Source organism: Rana temporaria, unplaced genomic scaffold (assembly GCF_905171775.1).
Source record: "Rana temporaria unplaced genomic scaffold, aRanTem1.1, whole genome shotgun sequence".
NCBI classification, from domain to species: Eukaryota; Metazoa; Chordata; class Amphibia; order Anura; family Ranidae; genus Rana; species Rana temporaria.
In genome coordinates this window covers 1,886-20,192 of record NW_024404861.1, presented here as the reverse complement: position 1 = coordinate 20,192, position 18,307 = coordinate 1,886, and the positions used below count along the sequence as shown (strand labels likewise).

At 56.5% G+C, this 18,307-nt stretch overlaps 2 protein-coding genes across 3 annotated transcripts; both read left to right on the top strand.

The window, feature by feature from the left end:
• The first annotated feature begins 1,832 nt into the window (after positions 1 to 1,832).
• On the top strand, positions 1,833 to 13,142 carry LOC120924226 (pleckstrin homology domain-containing family A member 6-like). Its single transcript, XM_040335096.1, has 4 exons — positions 1,833 to 2,063; positions 3,719 to 3,852; positions 8,182 to 8,324; positions 12,744 to 13,142. The coding sequence occupies exons 1-4, from the start codon at positions 1,833 to 1,835 to the stop codon at positions 12,764 to 12,766; spliced, it is 531 nt and encodes a 176-aa protein (XP_040191030.1). The 3' UTR covers positions 12,767 to 13,142.
• Positions 13,143 to 15,017: 1,875 nt separating this feature from the next.
• LOC120924225 lies at positions 15,018 to 17,219 on the top strand. 2 transcript variants are annotated; one of them, XM_040335095.1, is made up of 3 exons: positions 15,019 to 15,304; positions 15,344 to 15,684; positions 15,919 to 17,219. In XM_040335095.1, exons 1-3 carry the CDS (start codon positions 15,276 to 15,278, stop codon positions 16,188 to 16,190), a joined length of 642 nt encoding a protein of 213 aa, XP_040191029.1. In that variant the 5' UTR covers positions 15,019 to 15,275; the 3' UTR covers positions 16,191 to 17,219. The 2 variants fall into 2 exon arrangements, with proteins under 2 accessions (XP_040191028.1, XP_040191029.1); XM_040335094.1 differs by having other exon boundaries at positions 15,018 to 15,684.
• Positions 17,220 to 18,307: the final 1,088 nt, after the last annotated feature.

The following is an 18,307-nucleotide window of genomic DNA, read 5'->3' as shown; positions in this document are numbered from 1 at the left end:
CGTCTGCTCTGTACTCTGCGTCTGCTCTGTACTCTGCGTCTCTTCTGTACTCTGCGTCTCTTCTGTACTCTGCTCTGTGCTCTGCGTCTGCTCTGTACTCGGTGTCCCTGTGCAGAGACTCACCCCGATTGCTGGTCGGTCTACCACCCAGACAACGGGCATCTTCTGAAGGTAATCCACAATGGCAGCGGCCGTGTGCCTCTCAGGAAAGGGTTACCTTAAAGGACAACTCCAGACATAACTCTTTTTTAGTTTTGGGTGGAGTATACAGCCTGAAATGGGGTGTGTGGGGTGTACACTTCATGTATAGATCCTAAGATAGGGTGTACAATAGGTGTATATATGTATTAGACCCGGAAAGGGGTGTGCAAGGCATGGAATGGGGTGTATTCTGGGGGTACAAGGCCAAGGGTGTGGGGTATATGGAGTGTGAACAAGGCCTGGGATGGGGTGTACAAGGTGTGGAGTGGGCTGTATGGATGGGGTGTGCGGGGGTGTACCAGGAATGGGGTGTATGAAGAGTGTACATGGATGGGGTGTGCCCGGAATTGGGTGTGCGGGGGTGTACCAGGAATGGGGTGTATTCTGGGGGTACAAGGCCTGGAGTGGGGGAGGGGTGGTATATGGAGTGTGAACAAGGCCTGGGATGGGGTGTATGCTGGGTGTACAAGGCATGGAGTTGGCTGTATGGATGGGGTGTGCGGGGGTGTATGAAGAGTGTACATGGATGGGGTGTACATGGAATGGGGTGTATGAAGAGTGTGCCTGGAATGGGGTGTATGAAGAGTGTACATGGATGAGGGGGAAAAAGGAATGGGGTGTGCGGAGGTGTACCAGGAATGGGGTGTATGAAGAGTGTACATGGATGAGGGGGAAAAAGGAATGGGGTGTGCGGGGGTGTGCCCGGAATGGGGTGTGCGGGGGTGTACATGGAACGGGGTGTACAATGCCTGGGATAGGGTGTATTCTGGGGGTACAAGGCCTGGAGTGGGGGAGGGGTGGTATATGGAGTGTGAACAAGGCCTGGGATGGGGTGTATGCTGGGTGTACAAGGCATGGAGTTGGCTGTATGGATGGGGTGTGCCAGGAATGGGGTGTATGTGGAATGGGGTGTGCGGGGGGGTGTACATGGAACGGGGTGTATGTGGAATGGGGTGTACCCGGAATGGGGTGTATGTGGAATGGGGTGTGTGGGGGGGGGTGTACCAGGAACGGGGTGTATGTGGAATGGGGTGTGTATGTGAAATGGGGTGTACATGGATGGGGTGTGCCCGGAATGGGGTGTGCGGGGGGGGGGGGGTACCAGGAATGGGGTGTGCGGGGGGGGGGGGGGGGTGTACCAGGAACGGGGTGTATGTGGAATGGGGTGTGTGGGGGTGTGCCCGGAATGGGGTGTACATGGAACGGGGTGTATGTGGAATGGGGTGTGCGGGGGGGTGTACATGGAACGGGGTGTATGTGGAATGGGGTGTACCCGGAATGGGGTGTATGTGGAATGGGGTGTACCCGGAATGGGGTGTATGTGGAATGGGGTGTGTATGTGAAATGGGGTGTACATGGATGGGGTGTGCCCGGAATGGGGTGTGCGGGGGTGTACCAGGAATGGGGTGTACCAGGAATGGGGTGTGCGGGGGTGTACCAGGAACGGGGTGTATGTGGAATGGGGTGTGTGGGGGTGTGCCCGGAATGGGGTGTGCGGAGGGGTGTACATGGAACGGGGTGTATGTGGAATGGGGTGTACCCGGAATGGGGTGTGCGGGGGTGTGCCCGGAATGGGGTGTGCGGAGGGGTGTACATGGAACGGGGTGTATGTGGAATGGGGTGTACATGGAATGGGGTGTACCCGGAACGGGGTGTATGGGGGGACATCTGCAGGCATTGACCCCGTTGTGTCTCATCAGTGGCGGAGGGAACAGGAATTCGATCTCCAGTTGCTGGAGAGGGCGGCTCGGGACGCGGAGGAGAGGGATTGGGAAGACCAGGACTGGGTTCAGGCCATCGCTGTCCCCATCACTGAGATGGATCTGGAGCCTCAGGACTACAACCTGGACATCAGCAAGGAGGTAAGTGACCGTCACGTGTCACACGGCATGCATAGCGGTTCATTTCCCTGCAGTCTGTCATGCATGCCGTGCATTGGGTCTGTGGTCTACGAATAATGGGGGTGTCTGGCGATAATGGGGTGTCTGGCGATAATGGGGTGTCTGGCGATAATGGGGTGTCTGGCGATAATGGGGTGTCAGTATATAGTGACCCTGACCTTGTATACAGAGTATTTCCATCCCCGGAGTCATATATCGGGGGGCGGGGCTTACATCTGATACACTTGAGGCCTTGAGGCGATTTAGTTCGCATTTGTTGTGCTATACAAGTTACTCACTCACTCACTTCATGTTAAAGCGGGGGTTCACCCTCAAAATGAAATTTTCAGCATTGCTAGCTTTAACCCTATTTACAGATGATAGCGTTGAATTTTTTTTTTGAAAATGCTTCCTTACCTCTTATCTCCTCTACTTCCTGGTTTTCAGCCGAGCGGGGAGTGGGCGTGTCGCTATATTCCCCGACGGCTCTTTGCATTCTGGGAGCTCTCCTGTGAGTGACGTGCAGGCCATCTCAAATAGCTAGGCGCCGTAGTCTCGCGCTAGCTAGGCTGTCATGTGACGCGGGAAGCGGGTCACATGACTCGCAAATCGCGTCATATGATGAGGGAGGGCGGATACATCTTCCCCTATTGTAATTATCACAGCGGGGCGTGTCCTTTTCAGGACGCCGCCGGCCGTTGTGATAGCAACTCTGCAGTGTTGACGGCGCGGCTCGCCGTCGACACTGCGCATGCGCGGGATTACGCGGTGAATGCTGGGAGATCAGCATTCGCCGCATCCCGGAAGAAGGAACAGGAGGGTTTCACAGTGCCCACAATTAAGATGGCAATGTCCATCACTATATTTTAAAAAATATTCTTTTATGGGAAAAGAGGATCCTGGCGGCTGCTAAAACGGGACATGTGAGTAAAATAAATACTATAGTAAAAGCAGCAGATTAGTGTTTAAAAAAAAAAACGTTTTCCCACAGAACCTCCGCTTTAATGATTTGATGTTCCACGCACGCGCTGCTGATTATCCGAGAACTGAGCGTGATGGGGAGACGTCGCCATCTAGTGGCGAATATTTATTATAGCCTGCTAACCTCGAAAAGGGTGACAAGTATGGCTGTCTGTGTCCCCGTTCACCGGGATAAATTGGGTGAGGGGAAACCTGTTCGGGGGAATCCTGTTTGGGGGAAACCTGTTTGGGGGAAACCTGTTTGGGGGGAAACCTGTTTGGGGGGAAACCTGTTTGGGGGGAAACCTGTTTGGGGGGAAACCTGTTTGGGGGAAACCTGTTTTGGGGGAAACCTGTTTTGGGGGAAATCTGTTTGGGGGAAATCTGTTTGGGGGAAATCTGTTTGGGGGAAATCTGTTTGGGGGAAACCTGTTTGGGGGAAACCTGTTCGGGGGAAATCTTTGGAAAGATTTCCTCTCGCTTTATTTTGTGCCTCTGGACAGGAAATGAAGAGAAATTTCCCCAATGGGATCCAGACAGCCGAACAGAACCCGGTATAATTCTGGAGAGCGTTGGATAGCGGAGGGGGCGGGGCAGTTATAATTCCGTACAATGTTGGGGGCGGAGCTTTTGTACGAGTCGTCTTCTCTTCACCAATCATTTCATGTCTCTGGCAGTTGGCGACTCCAGACAAAGTGGAGATTCCGGAGAGGTACATCGATATGGACCCAGAAGAGCCGCTGACCCACGAGGAGCTGGAAGCACGACGGCGGAAAGTCCAGAAGATCAAGAACATTCTGGCCCGGTCCAGGTGAGTCCTCCATCTGTCCATGTGTTGTCTGTGGAGGCCTCCTGTCTGGGCTCTGGTGAGTCTCCTCCTGTCTGGGCTCTGGTGAGTCTCCTCCTGTCTGGGCTCTGGTGAGTCTCCTCCTGTCTGGGCTCTGGTGGGTCTCCTCCTGTCTGGGCTCTGGTGATTCTCCTCCTGTCTGGGCTCTGGTGAGTCTCCTCCTGTCTGGGCTCTGGTGAGTCTCCCCTTGTCAGGGCTCTGGTGGGTCTCCTCCTGTTTGGGCTCTGGTGAGTCTCCTCCTCCTGTCTGGGCTCTGGTGAGTCTCCTCCTCCTGTCTGGGCTCTGGTGAGTCTCCTCCTGTCTGGGCTCTGGTGAGTCTCCTCCTGTCTGGGCTCTGGTGAGTCTCCCCTTGTCTGGGCTCTGGTGAGTCTCCTCCTGTCTGGGCTCTGGTGAGTCTCCCCTTGTCAGGGCTCTGGTGGGTCTCCTCCTGTCTGGGCTCTGGTGAGTCTCCTCCTCCTGTCTGGGCTCTGGTGAGTCTCCTCCTCCTGTCTGGGCTCTGGTGAGTCTCCTCCTCCTGTCTGGGCTCTGGTGAGTCTCCTCCTCCTGTCTGGGCTCTGGTGGGTCTCCTCCTGTCTGGGCTCTGGTGAGTCTCCTCCTGTCTGGGCTCTGGTGAGTCTCCTCCTGTCTGGGCTCTGGTGAGTCTCCTCCTGTCTGGGCTCTGGTGAGTCTCCTCCTGTCTGGGCTCTGGTAAATCTCCTCCTGTCTGGGCTCTGGTGAGTCTCCTCCTCCTGTCTGGGCTCTGGTGAGTCTCCTCCTCCTGTCTGGGCTCTGGTGAGTCTTCTCCTCCTGTCTGGGCTCTGGTGAGTCTCCTCCTCCTGTCTGGGCTCTGGTGGGTCTCCTCCTGTCTGGGCTCTGGTGAGTCTCCTCCTGTCTGGGCTCTGGTAAGTCTCCTCCTGTCTGGGCTCTGGTGAGTCTCCTCCTGTCTGGGCTCTGGTGAGTCTCCTCCTGTCTGGGCTCTGGTGAGTCTCCTCCTGTCTGGGCTCTGGTAAATCTCCTCCTGTCTGGGCTCTGGTGGGTCTCCCCTTGTCTGGGCTCTGGTGGGTCTCCCCTTGTCTGGGCTCTGGTGGGTCTCCCCTTGTCCGGGCTCTGGTGGGTCTCCCCCTGTCCGGGCTCTGGTGGGTCTCCCCCTGTCCGGGCTCTGGTGGGTCTCCTCCTGTCTGGGCTCTGGTGGGTCTCCTCCTGTCTGGGCTCTGGTGGGTCTCCTCCTGTCTGGGCTCTGGTGAGTCTCCTCCTGTCTGGGCTCTGGTGAGTCTCCTCCTCCTGTCTGGGCTCTGGTGAGTCTCCTCCTCCTGTCTGGGCTCTGGTGAGTCTCCTCCTCCTGTCTGGGCTCTGGTGAGTCTCCTCCTGTCTGGGCTCTGGTGGGTCTCCTCCTGTCTGGGCTCTGGTGAGTCTCCTCCTGTCTGGGCTCTGGTGAGTCTCCTCCTGTCTGGGCTCTGGTGAGTCTCCTCCTGTCTGGGCTCTGGTGAGTCTCCCCTTGTCTGGGCTCTGGTGAGTCTCCTCCTCCTGTCTGGGCTCTGGTGAGTCTCCTCCTGTCTGGGCTCTGGTGAGTCTCCTCCTGTCTGGGCTCTGGTGAGTCTCCCCTTGTCTGGGCTCTGGTGAGTCTCCCCTTGTCTGGGCTCTGGTGAGTCTCCCCTTGTCTGGGCTCTGGTGAGTCTCCTCCTCCTGTCTGGGCTCTGGTGAGTCTCCTCCTGTCTGGGCTCTGGTGAGTCTCCTCCTGTCTAGGCTCTGGTGAGTCTCCCCTTGTCAGGGCTCTGGTGGGTCTCCTCCTGTCTGGGCTCTGGTGAGTCTCCTCCTCCTGTCTGGGCTCTGGTGAGTCTCCTCCTCCTGTCTGGGCTCTGGTGAGTCTCCTCCTGTCTGGGCTCTGGTGAGTCTCCTCCTGTCTGGGCTCTGGTGAGTCTCCCCTTGTCTGGGCTCTGGTGAGTCTCCTCCTGTCTGGGCTCTGGTGAGTCTCCCCTTGTCAGGGCTCTGGTGGGTCTCCTCCTGTCTGGGCTCTGGTGAGTCTCCTCCTCCTGTCTGGGCTCTGGTGAGTCTCCTCCTCCTGTCTGGGCTCTGGTGAGTCTCCTCCTCCTGTCTGGGCTCTGGTGAGTCTCCTCCTGTCTGGGCTCTGGTGGGTCTCCTCCTGTCTGGGCTCTGGTGAGTCTCCTCCTGTCTGGGCTCTGGTGAGTCTCCTCCTGTCTGGGCTCTGGTGAGTCTCCTCCTGTCTGGGCTCTGGTGAGTCTCCTCCTGTCTGGGCTCTGGTGAGTCTCCTCCTGTCTGGGCTCTGGTAAGTCTCCTCCTGTCTGGGCTCTGGTGAGTCTCCTCCTCCTGTCTGGGCTCTGGTGAGTCTCCTCCTGTCTGGGCTCTGGTGAGTCTCCTCCTCCTGTCTGGGCTCTGGTGAGTCTCCTCCTGTCTGGGCTCTGGTGGGTCTCCTCCTGTCTGGGCTCTGGTGGGTCTCCTCCTGTCTGGGCTCTGGTGAGTCTCCTCCTGTCTGGGCTCTGGTGGGTCTCCCCTTGTCTGGGCTCTGGTGGGTCTCCTCCTGTCTGGGCTCTGGTGAGTCTCCTCCTGTCTGGGCTCTGGTGAGTCTCCTCCTGTCTGGGCTCTGGTGAGTCTCCTCCTGTCTGGGCTCTGGTGAGTCTCCTCCTGTCTGGGCTCTGGTGAGTCTCCTCCTGTCTGGGCTCTGGTAAATCTCCTCCTGTCTGGGCTCTGGTGAGTCTCCTCCTCCTGTCTGGGCTCTGGTGAGTCTCCTCCTCCTGTCTGGGCTCTGGTGAGTCTCCTCCTCCTGTCTGGGCTCTGGTGAGTCTCCTCCTCCTGTCTGGGCTCTGGTGAGTCTCCTCCTCCTGTCTGGGCTCTGGTGAGTCTCCTCCTGTCTGGGCTCTGGTGAGTCTCCTCCTGTCTGGGCTCTGGTGAGTCTCCTCCTCCTGTCTGGGCTCTGGTGAGTCTCCTCCTCCTGTCTGGGCTCTGGTGAGTCTCCTCCTCCTGTCTGGGCTCTGGTGAGTCTCCTCCTGTCTGGGCTCTGGTGAGTCTCCTCCTGTCTGGAGCTCTGGTGAGTCTCCTCCTGTCTGGGCTCTGGTGAGTCTCCTCCTCCTGTCTGGGCTCTGGTGAGTCTCCTCCTTCTGTCTGGGCTCTGGTGAGTCTCCTCCTCCTGTCTGGGCTCTGGTGAGTCTCCTCCTCCTGTCTGGGCTCTGGTGAGTCTCCTCCTCCTGTCTGGGCTCTGGTGAGTCTCCTCCTCCTGTCTGGGCTCTGGTGAGTCTTCTCCTGTCTGGGCTCTGGTGGGTCTCCCCCTGTCTGGGCTCTCGTGGGTCTCCTCCTGTCTGGGCTCTGGTGGGTCTCCCCTTGTCTGGGCTCTGGTGGGTCTCCTCCTGTCTGGAGCTCTGGTGAGTCTCCTCCTGTCTGGGCTCTGGTGAGTCTCCCTTTGTCTGGGCTCTGGTGAGTCTCCCCCTGTCTGGGCTCTGGTGAGTCTCCTCTTGTCTGGGCTCTGGTGAGTCTCCTCCTGTCTGGGCTCTGGTGAGTCTCCTCCTCCTGTCTGGGCTCTGGTGGGTCTCCTCCTCCTGTCTGGGCTCTGGTGAGTCTCCTCCTGTCTGGGCTCTGGTGAGTCTCCTCTTGTCTGGGCTCTGGTGAGTCTCCTCCTGTCTGGGCTCTGGTGAGTCTCCTCCTGTCTGGGCTCTGGTGAGTCTCCTCCTCCTGTCTGGGCTCTGGTGAGTCTCCCCCTGTCTGGGCTCTGGTGGGTCTCCCCCTGTCTGGGCTCTGGTGGGTCTCCCCCTGTCTGGGCTCTGGTGGGTCTCCTCCTGTCTGGGCTCTGGTGGGTCTCCTCCTGTCTGGGCTCTGGTGGGTCTCCTCCTGTCTGGGCTCTGGTGGGTCTCCTCCTGTCTGGGCTCTGGTGAGTCTCCTCCTCCTGTCTGGGCTCTGGTGGGTCTCCTCCTGTTGGGCTCTGGTGAGTCTCCTCCTGTCTGGGCTCTGGTGAGTCTCCTCCTGTTGGGCTCTGGTGAGTCTCCCCCTGTCTGGGCTCTGGTGAGTCTCCCCCTGTCTGGGCTCTGGTGAGTCTCCTCCTGTCTGGGCTCAGGTGAGTCTCCTCCTGTCTGGGCTCTGGTGGGTCTCCTCCTGACTGGGCTCTGGTGGGTCTCCCCCTGTCTGGGCTCTGGTGGGTCTCCTCCTGTCTGGGCTCTGGTGAGTCTCCTCCTGTCTGGGCTCTGGTGAGTCTCCTCCTGTCTGGGCTCTGGTGAGTCTCCTCCTGTCTGGGCTCTGGTGAGTCTCCTCCTGTCTGTGCTCTGATTGGTTTTCCTCTTCTGTGCTCTGATTGGTCTGTGTCTTTTGCAGCGTGCACAATCTGCAGTCGATGTCCTACCCGGATGAGATGAGCCCTTCGGATATGGACAGCCAGGTGCAGGAACAGGAGAGGATGATCACCATATCCTACGCTTTGGCCTCAGAGGCATCTCAGCGCAGCAAGCAGGTAGCAGGTGAGAAGGGGGAGGGGCGTTGCGTTTGATTGGCCAGACATTGTACACACCTGTTAGTTCCCGTTGTCTGTAGCACCCGACTCTCCTGTGCATTGTGGGAAAATCACAATCTGGATTCTTTCTGAATGGCGTTGTGACGGCCGCTGGTCATCCATGGGAGACTCCGCAGTTCTCCGCGAGATCGCCATCTGGCCCGCAAAAGATCGTTTCCATTTCTGAACACGCCCACTTCTGTCACATGATGGTACCTGTGCATGCGGAGGAGGAGTGGGAGGAGCTAGACAACTTCACCAACACCACCCCTAGCGTAGGAAAAAAAACAGCGATTATTCGCTAGCGGCACCGCTGGGCGTCCACTAGACAGTTCAACCCTCACCTGAGAGCCAATCACAGACGAGATCCGATTTTATATCAATTGGATCAGAAGCAGATTACTGCAGGAAATATTCCGGGTTGTGCCGCACCCCAGGGGGCAATATTCCGGGTTGTGCCGCACCCCAGGGGGCAATATTCCGGGTTGTGCCGCACCCCAGGGGGCAATATTCCGGGTTGTGCCGCACCCCAGGGGGCAATATTCTGGGTTGTGCCACACCCGGGGGCAATATTCCGGGTTGTGCCGCACCCGGGGGCAATATTCCAGGTTGTGCCACACCCGGGGGCAATATTCTGGGTTGTGCCACACCCGGGGGCAATATTCCGGGTTGTGCCGCACCCGGGGGCAATATTCCAGGTTGTGCCGCACCCCGGGGGCAATATTCCGGGTTGTGCCGCACCCGGGGGCAATATTCCGGGTTGTGCCGCACCCGGGGGGCAATATTCCGGGTTGTGCCGCACCCGGGGGCAATATTCCGGGTTGTGCCGCACCCGGGGGCAATATTCCAGGTTGTGCCGCACCCCGGGGGCAATATTCCAGGTTGTGCCGCACCCGGGGGCAATATTCCAGGTTGTGCCGCACCCGGGGGCAATATTCCAGGTTGTGCCGCACCCGGGGGCAATATTCCAGGTTGTGCCGCACCCCGGGGGCAATATTCCAGGTTGTGCCGCACCCCGGGGGCAATATTCCAGGTTGTGCCGCACCCCGGGGGCAATATTCCAGGTTGTGCCGCACTCGGGGGCAATATTACCTTTCAGATCAGCCGAGAACAAATAAATAATCTCCGTATTCATCGTCTATGAAAGCGTCTGCCTGTCACCCACGGCGACCAATCAGCTTCTGCTTTTCATGTGACTAGTGAGGGATTGGAACTAAAACGGGACAATCTGATTGGTTGTATTTCTGAACCCCTCCAGATTCCAAGGGGGTCCATCCACAAATGTTTTCACACGTTTACCCGGGATTTATATGTGTTTCCAATTAGAAGGTGTGAATCTCGGGTGAAAACATTTACAGTATCTGACAAAAGTAAGTACACCCCTCAGTGACATTTCTTGTATCTTTTCATGTGACAACACTGAAGAAATGACACTTTGTATCTCCAATGTTGTGTAGTGAGTGTACAGGGGGGGAGGGGTGTACAGGGGGGGAGGGGAGTGTACAGGGGGGGGAGGGGTGTACAGGGGGGGAGGAGTGTACAGCTTGTATAACAAATAACTCAACACACGGCCATTAATGTCTAAAGCTCTGGCAACAAAAGTCAGGACACCCCTAAGTGAAAATGTCCACATTGGCCCCAATTAGCCATTTTCCCTCCCCGGTGTCATGTGACTGGTTAGTGTTACAAGGTCTCAGGTGTGATACATTCGGTGTTATCGCTCTCACTCTCTCATACTGGTCACTGGAAGGACAACATGGCCCCTCATGGCAAAGATCTCTCTGAGGATCTGATATAAAGAATTGTGTCTCTACATAAAGATGGCCGAGGATAGTGATGGAGATCCTCGGCACCCCAGATGTTCTAGAACTACATTTCCCATGATGCTCATGCCCTCTGCAGTGTAGTGGAGCATCATGGGAAATGTAGTTCCAAAACATCCGGGGTGCCGAGGTTCCCCATTACTGGCCGAGGAAATAAGAAGATCGCCGAGACCCTGAAACTGAGCGTCAGCGCGGGGGCCGGGACCATCCAGCGGTGTTTCTTTTGTTGCCAGCGGTTTAGACATTAATGGCTGTGTGTTGAGTTATTTGTTATACAAGCTGTACACTCCCCCCCCCCCCGTGTACACTCCCCCCCCCCCTGTACACTCCCCCCCCTGTGTACACCCCTCCCCCCCTGTGTACACCCCTCCCCCCTGTACACTCACTACACAACATTGTAGATACAAAGTGTCATTTCCTCAGTGTTGTCACATGAAAAGATACAAGGGGTGTACTTACTTTTGTCAGATGCTCTATAAATAGACTGCTATGTGTGTGTGTGTCGTATTTCACCTGCAATCTAACCTGTCTGTGATCCATTCCAGCTGCTCACTACCCCCATCACCCCCCATCACCCAGCGGACTTCAGTCCACCGTAGTCTGAGCCACGTAAGAGCGCGTATTGTGTGTGACGCATGCTGTGCTCCGCCACGGTCTAGGATTCTCTCCTCCCCCTTAGTTATATCTTCTGTCGCCCGGTGTGGGGGTCAGTCAGAGTCGTGGAATCTAAAAAGAGACCCCCCCCCCCCCCGGAATCTGCATGTCTGTGTGGTTTGTGTCATTAGAGAAGATTCAGCCTGGCAGGTGACATATAGTTCTGGGGTGACTCCTCCCCCTCTGCTGGTGACATCAGACCCTGGAATGGACAGCAGAGAGGGGAGGCGGTCCCTGGAGGGGGGGGATCTCGGTGAGAATGTGGGTGGAGTCACTCTTTAACGCATGGTTTGTGTTTCTGCATGTGGCGTCCAATCATCTGAGTTGAGATATTTACAGCAAAGTCATGTGACGTCACCCTCTTCTGAGCCAATGAGCTGCAAGTATCTGGAAAGTCGGTCCATATGGAAATATCGGGGAATATTCTTGTTTTTTTGGGCAATTTTTTTTTTTAATACTTACCGGCTCTGTAATGGTTTTGCACAGAGCAGCCCAGACCCTCCTCTTTTCGGGGGGGGGGGGGCCTGAACCAAACCGCTGCTCTGTGTGTCCATTCAGACACTGAGCCGCTGCTCAGCCCCACCCCCTCTCTCTCCTCATTGGCTAACTGACTTTGATTAATAGCAGTGGGAGCCAATGGCGCACGAGAAGGGAGAGTCCCCAACAGCCAAGGCTTTTGTACAACATCGCTGGATCGAGAGGGGGCTCAGGTAAGTATTGGGGGGGCTGCTGCACATAGAAGTTTTTTTATCTTAATGCATGCAATGCAAAGTGTCGTTGGGGTGGGGGGGGTTCCCTGGAATTGGAATAAAATAAATTTACGTTTTTGGGTGTCACATGACAAAGTGTGGGAAATTTCAAGGGGTATGAATACTTTTTCAAGGCACTGTAAACAATGGGGTAGATTCAGGTAGGGCTGCGCACTCTTACGGAGGCGCAGCGTACCGTTTTAACGCTATGCCTCCGTAAATTACTTGCGCTACGCTTCATTCACGAAGCAGTAGCTCCGTAATTTGCGCGGGCGCTCCGTAAAACTGCCCGGCGTAAGCGCGCGTAATTTAAATGATCCCGTAGGGGGCGTGGATCATTTAAATTAGGCGCGTTCCCGCGCCGAACGTAGTGCGCATGCTCCGTCGGGAAACTTTCCCGACGTGCATTGCGGTAAATGACGTCGCAAGGACGTCATTTGCTTCAACGTGAACGTAAATGGCGTCCAGCGCCATTCACGATTCACTTACGCAAACAACGTAATTTTTTTTAAAAATCGCGATGCGGGAACGACGGGCATACTTAGCATTGGCTGCGCCTCCTAATAGCATGAGCAGCCTTACGCAGAAACCGACGAACGCAAACAACGTAAAATGCGAACACCGGGCGCGCGTACGGTTGTGAATCGGCGTTAGTATGCAATTTGCATACTCTACGCTGACCACTACGGGAACGCCACCTAGCGGCCATCGCAAGAATGCAGCCAAAGATACGACGGCATAAGGAGCCTTATGTCAGTCATATCTTAGGCTGCAGTCGGCGTAACGAGGTTCCTGAATCAGGAGAAGTCGATACGCCGGGGCAAGTAAGCAATTACGCTGCGTATCTATGGATACGCAGACGCAATTGCTTTCTGAATCTACCCCATTGTTACTTTGTATCTTTCTATCTCTGATTAGTATTTAGAAGCTCTGTTCTATTACAGCAACTCCCTGCTGTCATTTTGACAGCCATGACCTGCCAGCGTTTGTGTGTGGTGGGGGAGGGGTGCAACAAAAAGGGTAAAAGATGATGTTTTGCTATTTCTGTATCTCCAGCGGCTTCATTTCTCAGCATGTAGACCTGTCTGCTGTACTTTGTGTGTTACATGCGGGGTTCTGTCTGCAGACTTCTCCCTGATTGGCTGTATTTCTCTTCCTCAGCTCACGCTGGCATTGACCATTGAGCCCAGAAGACCGATGAAGGAGCGCCGCCGGATCTTGCTGGAACGCTGTGCGCGGATATAGCGCCTCCGCCTGGTGGTCTTCTTGTGGCAGCACACCGCAGATGGCTTCTATTTTATATTTGTACAGTGAAGACATTTCCGCCCAATCACAGCGCTCTACACTACGATCAAATTTCCACAACAAGCCAGCCAATCGTGTAAAAAATATGACGGATGAATCAGCGCCGCCTCCCCCCCAACCCAGCGCCGCGCAGAGTCGGGGTGACGACGGCCACGAGGGCAAAACGGAACTGAAATTTGAGGTTCATATAAAGATTATCCGTCTCGCCGATCGGCATTGTGACATCACAGGGAGGATGGCGGTCCGGCTCCCCTGAATGAATGAAAACTTATATAGCGCAACACATGCGAACTTAATCGCCTCTGGGCGGGTTGAAGTGCCTTAACTGTATCATGATGCAAAACAGCAGGGGTGTGGCCTCCAATACTCCGCCTTCTAACTGACTGCAGGCCGAGAGCGCCCCCTGTCTTCAGGACTGGTCACTGCGCTGGGGTCCCTTCACCCCGCCCCCTTCCCCATATCTCTGGGTCCCTCCGCCCCGCCCCCTTCCCCATATCTCTGGGTCCCTCCGCCCCGCCCCCTTCCCCATATCTCTGGGTCCCTCCACCCCGCCCCCTTCTTATCTCTGGGTCCCTCCACCCCGCCTTTCCCATATCTCTGGGTCCCTCCACCCCACCCCCTTCTTATCTCTGGGTCCCTCCACCCCCCCTTCTTATCTCTGGGTCCCTCCACCCCGCCCCCTTCCCCATATCTCTGGGTCCCTCCACCCCGCCCCCTTCCCCATATCTCTGGGTCCCTCCACCCCGCCCCCTCCCCATATCTCTGGGTCCCTCCACCCCGCCCCCTTCCCCATATCTCTGGGTCCCTCCACCCCGCCCCCTTCCCCATATCTCTGGGTCCCTCCACCCCCCTTCCCCCCATCTCTGGGTCCCTCCACCCCGCCCCATCTCTGGGTCCCTCCACCCCCCCCATCTCTGGGTCCCTCCACCCCGCCCCCTTCCCCATATCTCTGGGTCCCTCCACCCCGCCCCCTTCCCCATATCTCTGGGTCCCTCCACCCCGCCCCCTTCCCCATATCTCTGGTCCCTCCACCCCGCCCCCTTCCCCATATCTCTGGGTCCCTCCACCCCCCCCTTCCCCCCATCTCTGGGTCCCTCCACCCCGCCCCCTTCCCCATATCTCTGGGTCCCTCCACCCCGCCCCCTTCTTATCTCTGGGTCCCTCCACCCGGCCCCCTTCTTATCTCTGGGTCCCTCCACCCCGCCCCCTTCTTATCTCTGGGTCCCTCCACCCCGCCCCCTTCTTATCTTTGGGTGACGAAATTTCACAGCTTTCAGTGACTTTCATGTTTTTATAGAAATCGCTTTATTTTTAGCATTATTAACATTTTTATAACACTATAGATCCGGAGTTCCGGTTTTAATGGTTTTTATATCGCGTGTGCAGAATATTTATAGTACTGAAGAGAGAACGCGCCGCGCATGCGTTCATACACCAGGAATGTGTGCGGATGTCTTGTATGACCTCCATCGCGTGTCATCACAGAATGAGGAATATGGTGTCCGGTCCTCATATGGTGTCCGGTCCTCATCCCAAACACCGAATGTACCGCCCAGGAGAGGGAATCCCTCACCGGAATCAGTGCCATTACCAGGGCACAAAGATCGGAGAAATAACCGACATTAAAATGTTTTCTTCCAGATTACATTCTAATGTGGAAAATTGCAATCCTGATACATAGTAACTAGAGGGAGAAAATTATTCAACTTTCCCCACCCCCCATAGGGAGGAGGGGCCTATTTTCCACTTACCGCCCCCTCACTGTGCATCCCTCCCATCCCTGCCCCTTCCTCTCGTTCCCCTTCCTTTGCTCTACTCTCCCTTCCTTTCCTGCCCCTTCCTTTGCTCTCCTCTCCCTTTCATTTCCTCTCCTGCCCTCCCCTCTCCTGCCCCTTCCTTTGCTCTCCTCTCCCTTTCCTCTCCTGCCCCTTCCTCTCGTTTCCCTTCCTTTGCTCTCCTCTCCCTTTCTCTCCTGCCCTCCCCTCTCCCTTTCCTGCTCTCCCTCTCCTCTCCTGCCCTCCCTCTCCCTTCCTCTCCTGCCCTCCCTCTCCTCTCCTGCCCTCCCTCTCCTCTCCCTTCCTCTCCTCTCCCCTTCATCTTTCCTCCCCACAAACCTACCGGCCTTCCTATAATTCCCCACCTTACCTCCCCTGCACCCATCCTCTAACTCCCTGCCAACCTACCTCCCCTTCGAACCTGCTCCAGCCCACCTCCCCTGCACCCTACCTCCCATCCTCTAACTCCCCATCAACCTACCTCCTCTCCAACCTGCTCCAACCCTCTCCATCCTGCCTTTCCTCTAATTCTCTGCCAGCCCTCACTACCCTCCACCCTTCTCCAACCCACTCCACCCTACTTCTCCTTCCATCACACAAGCAGGGAGAATAAATGATCCTCCATAGAGGTCCAACCATGTGGTACTGGGAGCCACCTCTAGTAGCATCACAGTGCACGTGGTACCGGGAGCCACCTCTAGTAGCATCACAGTGCATGTGGTACCGGGAGCCACCTCTAGTAGCGTCACAGTGCATGTGGTACCGGGAGCCACCTCTAGTAGAATCACAGTGCATGTGGTACCGGGAGCCACCTCTAGTAGCGTCACAGTGCATGTGGTACCGGGAGCCACCTCTAGTAGCGTCACAGTGCATGTGGTACCGGGAGCCACCTCTAGTAGCGTCACAGTGCATGTGGTACCGGGAGCCACCTCTAGTAGCGTCACAGTGCATGTGGTACCGGGAGCCACCTCTAGTAGCGTCACAGTGCATGTGGTACCGGGAGCCACCTCTAGTAGCATCACATTGCATGTGGTACCGGGAGCCACCTCTAGTAGCATCACAGTGCATGTGGTACCGGGAACCACCTCTAGTAGCGTCACAGTGCATGTGGTACCGGGAGCCACCTCTAGTAGCGTCACAGTGCATGTGGTACCGGGAGCCACCTCTAGTAGCGTCACAGTGCATGTGGTACCGGGAGCCACCTCTAGTAGCGTAGCATTGCATGTGGTACCGGGAGCCACCTCTAGTAGCGTCACAGTGCATGTGGTACCGGGAGCCACCTCTAGTAGCGTCACAGTGCATGTGGTACCGGGAGCCACCTCTAGTAGCGTCACAGTGCATGTGGTACCGGGAGCCACCTCTAGTAGCATCACAGTGCATGTGGTACCGGGAGCCACCTCTAGTAGCGTCACAGTGCATGTGGTACCGGGAGCCACCTCTAGTAGCGTCACAGTGCATGTGGTACCGGGAGCCACCTCTAGTAGCGTCACAGTGCATGTGGTACCGGGAGCCACCTCTAGTAGCGTAGCATTGCATGTGGTACCGGGAGCCACCTCTAGTAGCGTCACAGTGCATGTGGTACCGGGAGCCACCTCTAGTAGAATCACAGTGCATGTGGTACCGGGAGCCACCTCTAGTAGCGTCACAGTGCATGTGGTACCGGGAGCCACCTCTAGTAGCGTCACAGTGCATGTGGTACCGGGAGCCACCTCTAGTAGCGTAGCATTGCATGTGGTACCGGGAGCCACCTCTAGTAGCGTCACATTGCATGTGGTAGAGCGTGTGATCTTGGATCATCACTGATTGGTGCAGATTTCTGTAGCACTGTGCATGGACTACCTACACCCTCCAACAGGGGCGCCATTGGAAACCATGGGGCCATCTCTGTCTGGGCCCGTTCTCACTCCTCCCCCCTGCCTGCAGTCTACAGCTCTCCCTCCATACAGACAGTGCGCCCCAGAGAGCGCCGTCACTATGGTCCAGGTGTGTAGCCGGCGCCCCCATCTGGAGGAGGGAGACTGCAGCAGCTCTGATGATTGAACTGTGAAACGTCCAATAGGATGCCTTACAGCATAGAGCTTCCTGTGTGCGCTTCCCTCTGCCAGCATCTGATTGGACGCTGGGACAGAGGCTGCAGCTGAGGCCTGACCCCCTATGGGCAGTCCGGCCCGCCAACTGTAAATATGTCCCAGGAAGTGGGTGTGTAAAACCGTCGCGTTATTTAAGGTTTCTCTTGGATGGCGGTCGCGGCGCCCCCGCCGGCGAGGAGGTTTGCAGTGCATTGTGGAATATTTAATAACCGTTTGGAATTTTTATAGCTTACGAATGACGAGTGAATTTGGATTTTAAAAATGTTTGGTTTTAATTGACAGATTTTATTTTCTATATCCTGACAGAATAATCTATAATATATATATTTAGAATTCATCTATTTTTAACTAACTCTGAACTGCCGAGAATTTCACCAGGATGACGGTTTTTGCCAAATTAGATTGTCTTTATTTTTGAATTTGTATAAAAAAATAAAATGAATTGTTGAATTAAAGAAAAAACAAAACATGAAAAATTGTGAAAGTGACGAATCATTGGAACGTTCCGGATCCGCAGATCGAGGGAAGTCCGCCGTCATTGTACCGCGCAAAATGCTGCCAGGCCGCGTCACACCCGTAACCCGCATTCCACCAGATTGTGCCCCGAGCTGACATTCATATACAACCAATCCGTCCCAACACACCGCATGTGGGCAATCCACACCACCCCTACTCACCGCACACCCGCCCCGGGCAATGCACACCCACCCCGCCCCGTGCAATGCACACCCACCCCGACACGGGCAATCCACACCACCCCTACTCACCGCACACCCACCCCACCCCGGGCAATTCACACCGCACACCCGCCCCGACACGGGTAATACACACCGCACACCCGCCCCAACACGGGTAATCCACACCGCACACCTGCCCCGACACGGGCAATCCACACCGCACACCTGCCCCGCCCCGGGCAATCCACATCACCCCTACTCACCGCACACCCACCCCCGACACGGGCAATCCACACCGCACATCCACCCTGACACACCCGTAACTCACATTCCACCAGATTGTGCCCCGAGCTGCCATTCATACACAACCAATCCGTCCCCAACACACCGACACGGGCAATCCACACCGCACACCCACCCCGACACACCCGTAACCCGCATTCCACCAGATTGTGCCCCGAGCTGCCATTCATTTACAACCAATCCGTCACCGACACACCGCACACCGACACGGGCAATCCTCACCGCACCGGGCAATCCACACCGCACACCTGCCCCGACACAGGCAATTCACACCCCCCCCCCCCCACGGGCAATCCACACCCGCCCCAACACGGGCAATCCACACCCGCCCCGACACGGGCAATCCACACCACCCCTACTCACCGCACACCCGCCCCAACACAGGCAATCCACACCGCACCCCGACACGGGCAATCTACACCGCAAACCCACCCCGACACGGGCATGCAATCCACACCGCACGCCGACACGGGCAATCCACACCGCACACCCACGCCGACACGGGCAATCCACACCGCACACCACCCCTAATCGCCGCACACCCGCCCCGACACGGGCAATCCACACCCACCCCG

Excerpts from the sequence above, each read along its gene's own strand:
- LOC120924226 (XM_040335096.1), top strand. The coding sequence starts at position 1,833 with ATGGGGTGTACCCGGAACGGGGTGTATGGGGGGACATCTGCAGGCATT. Across the intron at positions 2,064-3,718 it reads ACCTGGACATCAGCAAGGAG|TTGGCGACTCCAGACAAAGT; the intron begins GTAAGTGACCGT and ends TGTCTCTGGCAG. Across the intron at positions 3,853-8,181 it reads AACATTCTGGCCCGGTCCAG|CGTGCACAATCTGCAGTCGA; the intron begins GTGAGTCCTCCA and ends TGTCTTTTGCAG.
- LOC120924225 (XM_040335094.1), top strand. The coding sequence starts at position 15,276 with ATGATCCTCCATAGAGGTCCAACCATGTGGTACTGGGAGCCACCTCTA. Across the intron at positions 15,685-15,918 it reads GCCACCTCTAGTAGCATCAC|AGTGCATGTGGTACCGGGAG; the intron begins ATTGCATGTGGT and ends TAGTAGCGTCAC.